Genomic DNA, 9,178 nt, shown 5'->3' on the forward strand with positions numbered 1-9,178 from the left:
TAAAAAAAAAAGTTAAAAAAACATATCAACCTATTAGGGGTGCCTGGGTGGCTTAGTCAATTGAGTGTCCAACTCTTGATCTCAGCTCAGGTCTTGATCTCAGGGTTGTGAATCTAGGCCCACAATGGGCTCTACACAGGGCATGGGGCCTCCTTTAAAAAATAGTAATAATAAAGAAATTAAATAAAAAATCAATATAATTCACTATTTTGAGGGGAATAAAGGAGGGAATTTTAATTCACTAAATATAGCATTTGATAAAATTCAACATCCATTCATGGTAATCTTAGCAAACAAAGAATAGAATTAAACCTGTCTAATCTGCTAACAGTTATCTCAGCAAATATTATATTCCTTCTATTCAACATTCCCCTGAGGTCCTAGATAGTATAATAAAGTGAAAGAAAGAAAAGAGAGAGAGAGAGAAAGAAAGAAGGAAAGAAAGAAAGAAAGAAGAAAAAATTAGGGAAGTCTAGGAAAGAAATAATACTCCTATTCTCAAATGATATAATTTTTTAGTAGAAAAACCTAAAATGGCAACACATAAATTGTTAGAATTAAGAGAATTTAGCAGTGTAGATAAATTACAAAATAGCTGGATATAAGATCAGTATACAAAAAATCTGTTTCATTTCTGTTTATGAGCATCAGACAAAATAAAAACTATTACACATATAGCATTCAAAAATATAAAATATCTCAGTATTAATCTCATCAAAAATAGTCAAGCCCTCTAAATAAAGTGTTCATGGATTGGGTAACTTGGTATATTAAAAATATCAGTCTCCCCTAAGAGATCTACAGATTCACGGTGATCCCATTTAAAATCCTAGTACTTTGTGGGTTTTTTTTTTTTAATTTATTTTTGAGAGACAGAGATAGCACAAGCAGGGGAGGGTCAGAAACAGAGGGAGACATAGAATCTGAAGCAGGGTCCAGGCTCTGGGCTAGCTGTCAGCACAGAGCTCAACGCGGGCCTCGAACCCACGAACCATGAGATCATGACCTGAGCCGAAGCCGGACGCTTAACCGACTGAGCCACCCAGGCGCCCTACTTTGTGGCTTTTTAAGAAAAACTTATGTGAAAATTGACAAGCTGATTTTAAAACTTCTGTGGAAATGCCACAATATTCAAGACACTTTGGGAAAGAAGAACAAGGTGTGAGGACTAATCTGAAGGTTGTAAATTACTGTAAGGTAATTCAGGGTTGTATTGCTATAAAGCTAGACAAATAGACCAAAGGCACAGAAGATAGAGTCCATAAATAGACTCACACATGAGTGAACAAATGATTTATTACAAAGCAGGAATTGTAGAAAATCAGTTAATTGCAGAAATCATACTCGCCTATTCCTTTATTTTATTTTTTTAGTTTATTTGAGAGAGAGTGTGCAGAGAATGGGGGAGGGGCAGAGCAAGAGAGCGAATCCCAAGTCGCGTCTGTGCTGACAGCATGGAGACTGATGTAGAGCTCAGACTCACAAGCTGTGAGATCAGGACCTGAACCAAAACCAAGAGTCAGACGCTTAACTGACTGAGCCACCCAGACGCCACTCACCTATTCTTTCAATGACCAGAAGTCTCAAAGAAGTAGGAATGTTATCTTGTTTCCTCATTTTTTCTGTTTATTTTAGTTTTTCCTCATTTTCAGAGGGGCTTATTTTTCCCCAGCTCTGCTCCCAAGCCAGGCACTGCTTTGTGGTCCACAAGCAACAAAGGTAAAGGGAGCGTGGGAAGATTAGGTGATCCAGGGCCGAAGTTCATGATGGGGGCCATCTGCTCTGGTTTGCTCAGTTCAGTTCAGTTTATACCTCTTTTTCTGGCATGGATATTAATAACTTTGACTCTGAAAAGTGTTCTGGTTTGGATGATCAGAACAGTTACTCACATTAAAGGGTTCCAAGGGATTTGGATCACACTGAACTATCTGAACACACAATTTAGGATAAGGATATAAATGTAGGAGGGAGGAGGATAATTGGGTAAAGTGGAAATCAGTAAAGGGCAGGAGCTAGATTGTGGGCAGAGGGTCAGGAGGGTCAGGAGATGATTAGAGTAGGTGAACACTAATATCCACATGTTGAAGGAAGCGCCTCTTAGATCTGTAAGGTCAGAATGTCAGACATCTCTCTCTGAGGTCCATCTAAAACAGTAGCAATTATCTAAAAAGAGCAATATATAAATAGGCTGGGTTTCAATTTATGAGTATACTCTAGAAATAGCACTACAGGATAGGGGCAAAGTCAATCTGTGTTCTCATCAAACTAGTTTGATCTGTTAATTCCTGGCTGGCTGTCATTTGCAAAGCACCGTACTTAAACTATCAAGCTTTTTTATTCTTGAATGTCTTTAGGAGGGTGGGATTCTCAGACCCCTAGAGGGTCCTTGAGAGCCTTTTGGGGGAGGGTAGTCGATGCAGTCAAAACTGTGTCTCATAATAATATTAAAACATTATTTTATTTTTTTTTCTTATTGTTGACACTGACACTGAGGTACAAAAGCAGTGTGGATGAAACTGCCTGATCCTAATCAGGGATCAGCAGCACCACACGGTCCAGATAGTCACAGTGTTTTAGAAACGCCAGTGTTTTGGTTGTGCTAGTCTGTTCTTGCTGAAGTAGTAAAAATTATTCCTCTTTTTTTAAACCTAAAGCCTTGAGGGGGCGCCTGGGTGGCTCAGTCAGTTAAGCCTCCGGCTTCGGCTCAGGTCAGATCTCACGTTCGTGGGTTCGAGCCCCACGTCAGGCTCTGTGCTAACAGCTAGCTCAGAGCCTGGAGCCTGCTTCCAGTTCTGTGTCTCTTTCTCTCTCTGCCCCTCCCCCTCTCATGCTCTGTCTCTCTCTGTATTAAAAATAAATAAAACATTAAAAAAAATTAAACCTAAAGCCTTGAGTCTTTAGTAGTCTGTAGGACAAAGAAGGAAATACACATAAAGTGCTTTGCAGAGTATGGAATTCTGAGGGAAAAGCACTTGTTCAGTTGTTGGAGTTAGGAACCGATCTGAACGGCTGCCATGTCTTTTATCTGAAGAAACGACTGGCAGACGTCACGTTCTTCAGCCTCGGGTTGTTGGCAGCCACTGTCTCGAAAATAAAGGAAGTGAGCCTGTCACTCCAGGAAAAATAGCGGGCAGGATTTGTTGCCAGTGATGACATTGAGCTTTCAAGTGAAAATTTGAACTTTGGAAACTTATCAGCCCCTGGATGCTTGACAGCTTCCTAGTGCTGAAAAGAATTTTTCTGATGAGCACAGTTATGATACTAATATATATGATTTTTTTGATACTATACAATGAAATGCATCAATATCTGGAAAGTCTGTGTCAGTCAGTCAACTAGATTTTCCAAATGATTCATGTCAGAAAATCTCAGGATGCCTGCGTGACTCAGTTGGTTAAAAGGCCAACTCTTGATTTGGGCTCAGGTCACAACCTCACTGCTCATGAGACTGAGCCCTGTGTCGGGCTCTGCACTGACAGCCTAGAGCCTGCTTGGGGTTCTCTTTTTCCCTCTCTCTCTGCCCTTCCCCTGCTCACGTGCACGTACACACACACACTTTCAAAATAATAAACTTAAAAAATATAACTTAACAGCAACTGATTGAATACAAGGTATATGAGAACCCAGATTATCTCGTATTATGGAAATTTGAAAAACAGTAGAACTTTTCTCCCCACTTTTTTGGGGGAGATGGGTTAGAAAATATAGTTGACTTCTTGAGAAAATGTTAACAGGTGAGATGCTTAATATTGTTATTTTTTAAATGACTTTTAAAAAATTATTTAAAAATGTTTTCATTTTAATTCTGAATCCAAGAAATATCTATAGATATAATCCACATAAACAAAAATTGTCAGGAGTCCTTAATAGTTTTTATGAGTGTCAAGGGGTCCCTAGACCAAAAAGTTTGAGAACTGCTGCTTCAGCAGCAGCATCAGTGGGGCTTTAAGAACTGCCGTATCCGGGTCCCACCTCTAGAGATTCTGTTTTCCTTAGTCTGGGGTCCAGCACAAACACCGGGGTTCTGAAAGTTCCCCAGGTGACGCTGATGGGTAGCCGAGATTGGGAAGCAGCGCTTTCGTCCGAGGCTGGAGATGTCCAGGCCCCGTACATCTGCATTTGGCCTGGAAAGGAGGGCATTTCTTCTTCAGTCATCCGGCATCAGCTCTGTTCCAGGCGCCGTACTTAGCACCGGAGGCATGTCCGGGAGCCAACAGGACACATTTCTGTGTCCTGGGAGAGAACGTGGATACTGCAGCAATTGATGGGTCTTCTTTTTCTGTGGGGTGGAAGGTGGAGCTAATAAAATGATGGGGCCAGGGTCAAGTGCGGTCCTGATGCTTGGGCTTGCTTTGCCTTCAGACCAGGTTTTGGCCCCAGTTTGCTGCCGTCTTCGGAGCTGGTGCCTTCTGAGTCCCAGCAGACCCAGGCCTCGGCTGACGCCCCGTTCGCCACCCGAGGGATCTACCCGGAGGAGATGCCGTCGGTGGCCCGGCCACGGCCTGTCGGGGGCACCACAGGTACATGTGGCTGTTTAGCTTGCATTTCTGAACTAGAGAACCTCTGCTACATTCGCTGGAGTGCATTTCAGACTTCCAGGGTCCCGCTGTCCCCGGGTTCATGACCTCCTCTGCTGGTCTGCGTTCCCTGGGATCCCGGGGGAGGTGCAGGCAGGGGAGGGGGGAGGAGAGGGTGGCGGAGATCCCAGGACTGATGTCCTCTGATTTGTTCCCATGTCAGTGGCCCAGAACACCCCTTCACCTGGAATTCACAGCACAACTCTGCCGGGGAAAGCGAGTCTTAATTCTCACGGTAAACGGCAAGATCTCTTTCTGAGCGCTTGGTATGGCTTTAAAACAAGTGTCATCTTCTACAAAGGCACTTTCCCAGCCTGTGATAAACATCTCCAGATGCTGCTGCACAGTGACGTGAGGGGGACTTTTGTTTCACTTGGTTCTCGTGACAAGGGACACTGCTCATAGGTGACAGGCAAGGCCGTCGTGGCTGAGCTGATCTCACGTGGCACGTGGCTGGTCGGCCCCGGCAGCTTACCTGGGATCCAGTCTTGATCCCTAGAATTAAAAGTTGCAGTTTCACATCTCAGAACTCATCTCACGAAGAGGTGATACTATGAATGCTGTGTCTGTGCGTGTTGCTCATTGTTCCTGAAGCATCTGGGTGTGGAGTTCAAGATTCCATTTTTCTGTACGGCTCAGCGTGCTTTGAAAAGTCTTCAGACTTCATTATACGCATCTGACTGTTTTACTCAAAGTCACCTTTTTTTCTTCCCCTTCCTGTGTGATGGTTTAATAAGAAATTGAAGCTTTAGTAAGAGGAGCCATTACATGTTTGCTTATTTTTTTTTTTTTTACTGTTTTCTAACTTTCTGGACAATATATACCTTTATAATGTCAACAGGGAACTGGTTTAGGCCTTTTCGAAACTTGTAATAGTTGGTGGCTAGTTATCCATGATGTCTCCTAGGCATTATGTATGTTGTGTTGTCCGTCAGTCACTCAACAACAAAAATATCTCTGGATGTCACACCAAATTTCCTATACTTTACAGATGCCAACTTGCAATGAGTTTCGTTTCTCCTGTTGATTATTGCTTATTTGAATGTTGTTGTGTATTATCTATACCAAACAGAATTCAGACAGATTTATCTTTTTCTTATTTTTTTCTCTTATAGTTTATTGTCAGGTTGGTTTCCATGTAACACCCAGTGCTCATCCCCACTAGTGCCCTCCTCCATGCCCATCACCCCCCTTCTCCTCTCCCCCTTCCCCTTCAACCCTCAGTTTGTTCTCATTATTCAAGAGTCTCATGATTTGCCTCCCTCTCTCCCCCCAACTATTTTCCCCCCCTCTCTTCCCCCATGGTCCTCTGTTAAGTTTCTCCTGTTACACTTATGAGTGGAAACATATGGTGTCTGTCCTTCTCTGCCAGACAGACTCATCTTTAATCTAGAAGAATAGAGAAATGATACATATGAAATATTTGAAGAGGAAGTTATTTTCTAATAATTCCTAATAAGAGATTAAGTTGTATAAAAATTTGTAATAGAAAATACTAAGATATACTGGAAGAGTTACCTTTCAACTATTTAAAATGATTAAATATTGGGGCGCCTGGGTGGCTTAGTCAGTTGGTTGAGCATCCGACTTTGGCTCAGGTCATGACCTGTGGTTCGTGAGTCGGAGCCTGGAGCCTGCTTTGATTCTGTGTCTCTCTCCTTCTTTCTTTCTGCCCCTCCTTCACTTACATTCTGTCTCGCTCTCAAAAATAAATTTTAAAAAATTGTTTTTTTAATGATTGAATATGTATGTGTCTAAAAATTACTAAAGGCAAAGGAACATAGTATCTAGGGAAGTATTCAGCAGGCATGCCCATGAGGTATTTTATGAGAAGATGATTCAAATACATTGATAAGTGCGCAGACTTCAGAGCGTAAATGGACAAAAGACAGGAGAGGTGAATTCACAGAAGGAATATTTGTGTGGGCTGTGCTTCACAGGAAAGTAAACATGAAAAATGCCCAGTTTTGAACATTATTGAAGAAATGCACTTTAAAACCATAGTAAGACGCCATTTCAGTCATGAAACCATTTTCATAATAATGTAGCGTGACAACATTACATCCAGTTTCTTCCTCTGTCCAGTGGGGATAACTGAGAATTATAGAAGATAACAGGTGTGAACTGTTCAAATTAGTGCCCGGCATGTTGCAAACTTTCAGTGAATATCAGCTGCAAATATTAGTGTATTTCCAGTGGTGTTATAAATCACTAAACATTTGGAAAGCCCCTGGGCAGTATGACTTACTGAGCTTTGTGTTTGCTAATTCTACTTTTGAGAATCGAGGATTCTCCCCCACAATGAAATCCAAATATTGGGGGGAAAACTGCAGGTACAAAGATGTTTATCAGTGCATTATTCCTCATAGCAGAGGATCATGAGTCCCCAAATGCCTAGTAATAAGGGGATTAGTGCATAAATTGGGCAGCTATTTATTATTAATTAATTTCATTTTAGTTTTTTTTTTAATACCAGCACACTTAGCATGCAGTGTTATATTAGTTTCAGGCATACAATATAGTGAGTCAGCATTTCTGTACGTTACTCAAGTGCTCATCAAGAAAAGCATACTCTTTTTTATTAAGTTTATTTTGAAAGAGAGTATGCACATGCACGTGCTCACAAGTGAGGGAGGGGCAGACAGAGAGGGAGAGAGAGAGAGAGAGAATCCCGAGCAGATTCTGCACGGTCAGCACAGAGCCCCATGTGGGGATCAAACTCACAAACTGTGAGATCATGACACGTGCCAACATCAAAAGTGGGACACTTAACTGACTGGAAAAACCATGTGCCCCAAGATAAGTATCCTCCTCACCCTTCATCCCACCTTTGTCCCTTCTGGTAACCATCTGTTTGTTCTCTATAGGTAAGAGTCTGGTTTTTTTGGTTTGTCTCTCTCTTTTTTTACTTTGTATGTTTGTTTTGCTTCTAAAATTCCACGTAAGTCAAGTGATATGGTATTTGTCTTTTTCTGACTGACTTGTTTCATTTAGCATTGTACCCTCTAGCTCCATCCATGTTGTTGCAAATGACAGGATTTCTTTTTTTTATGGCTGAGTAATATTCCACTGTATCTATACACCACCTCTTCTGTATCCATCTATTGATGGACACTTGGGTTGTTTTCATAATTTGGCTATTGTAAATAATGCTGCTATAGACATAGGGGTGCATATACCTTTTCAAAATAGTGTTTCCATGTTCTTTGGGTAAATATCTGGTAGTGGAATTACTGGATCACATGGTAATCCTATTTCTAATTTTGGAGGAATCTCCACACTGTCTTCCACAGTGATTGTACTGGTTTATATTCCCACCAACAGTACACGAGTGTTTCTTTTTCTCTAATCCTCCCCAACACTTACATTTTGTGTTTTTTATTTCGCCATTCTGACAGATATGAGGTGATATTTCCATGTGGTTTTGATTTGCATTTCCCCGATGATCAGTGAGGTTGACTATCTTTTCATGTGTCTATTGGCCATCTGGTTGTCTTCTTTGGAGAAATGTCTGTTAATGTCTTCTGCCCATTTTTGGCTTGCATTATTTGTTTTTGGTGATGAGTTGTATCAGTTCTTTATATATTTTGGATACTAACCCTTTATTGGTTATGTCATTTGCAGATATCTTTTCCCATTCTGTAGGTTGCCTTTTTGTTTTGTTGATTGTTTCCTTTGCTGTGCAAAATCTTTTTATTTTTATTTTATTTTATTTTTTAAATTTTTGTGTGTGTTTTATTTAGTTTTGAGAGAGAGAGAGAGACAGGGTAAGCAGGGGAGGGTCAGAGAGAGAGGGAGACACAGAATCTGAAGGTAGGCTCCAGGCTCTGAGCTGTCGACACAGAGCCCAACGCGGGGGCTCGAACCCACAGATTGCAAGTTCATGACCTGAGCTGAAGCTGGACACTCAACGGACTGAGCCGCCCAGGCACCCCTATTTTTATTTTATTTTCCAAGTTTATTTGTTTTGAGAGAGGGAGAGCTGGTGGGGGGGGGGGCCGCAGAGAATCCCAAGTGCCGAGCCTGATGTGGGGACTCGAACCCACGAACTGTGAGGTCATGACCTGAGCCAAAATCAAGAGTTAGATGCTTAACTGACTGAGCCACCCAGGTGCCCCCAAAAGCTTTTTATTTTGATGTAGTCCCAATAGTTTGTTTTTGCTTTTGTTGCCCTTGCCTCAGGAGACAGAAAAATGTTGCTATGGCCGATGTCAAGAGACCTTACTGCCTGTGCTGTCTTCTAAGATGTTAATGGTTTCAGGTCTCACATTTAGGTCTTTAATCCATTTTGAGTTTATTTTTGTGTGTGATATAAGAAAGTGGTCCAGTTTTATTCTTTTGCATGTAGCTGTCCAGTTTTCCCAACACCATTCGTTGAAGGGACTTCTTCCCATCTTTGCCTCCTTTGTTGAAGATTAATTGACCATATAATTGTGGATTTTTTTCTGGGCTCTCTATTCTGTTCCATTGATCTGTATCTGTTTTTATTAACACAGCTTTGTAGTGTATCTTTCCCCCCCCTAGTTTATTTGTTTCTTTTTTTAATGTTTATTTTTTTAACATATGCAATTATTTTCCATCATTTACAATACAGTAGTTAC

General features: G+C 41.3%; 1 protein-coding gene across 1 annotated transcript in view; it reads left to right on the plus strand.

Annotated features, from left to right (window-relative positions):
• The window catches only part of KIAA1549 (KIAA1549 ortholog), an 85,512-nt gene that overhangs the window by 61,104 nt on the left and 15,230 nt on the right, over window positions 1-9,178 (plus strand). Inside the window, exons 15-16 of the mRNA XM_029917923.1 lie at window positions 3,997-4,052; window positions 4,363-4,520. Coding sequence (XP_029773783.1) covers window positions 3,997-4,052; window positions 4,363-4,520 — 214 coding nt within the window. The remainder of the gene's footprint in view (window positions 1-3,996; window positions 4,053-4,362; window positions 4,521-9,178) is intronic.

This window comes from Suricata suricatta, chromosome 2, assembly GCF_006229205.1.
Source record: "Suricata suricatta isolate VVHF042 chromosome 2, meerkat_22Aug2017_6uvM2_HiC, whole genome shotgun sequence".
NCBI lineage: Eukaryota > Metazoa > Chordata > Mammalia > Carnivora > Herpestidae > Suricata > Suricata suricatta.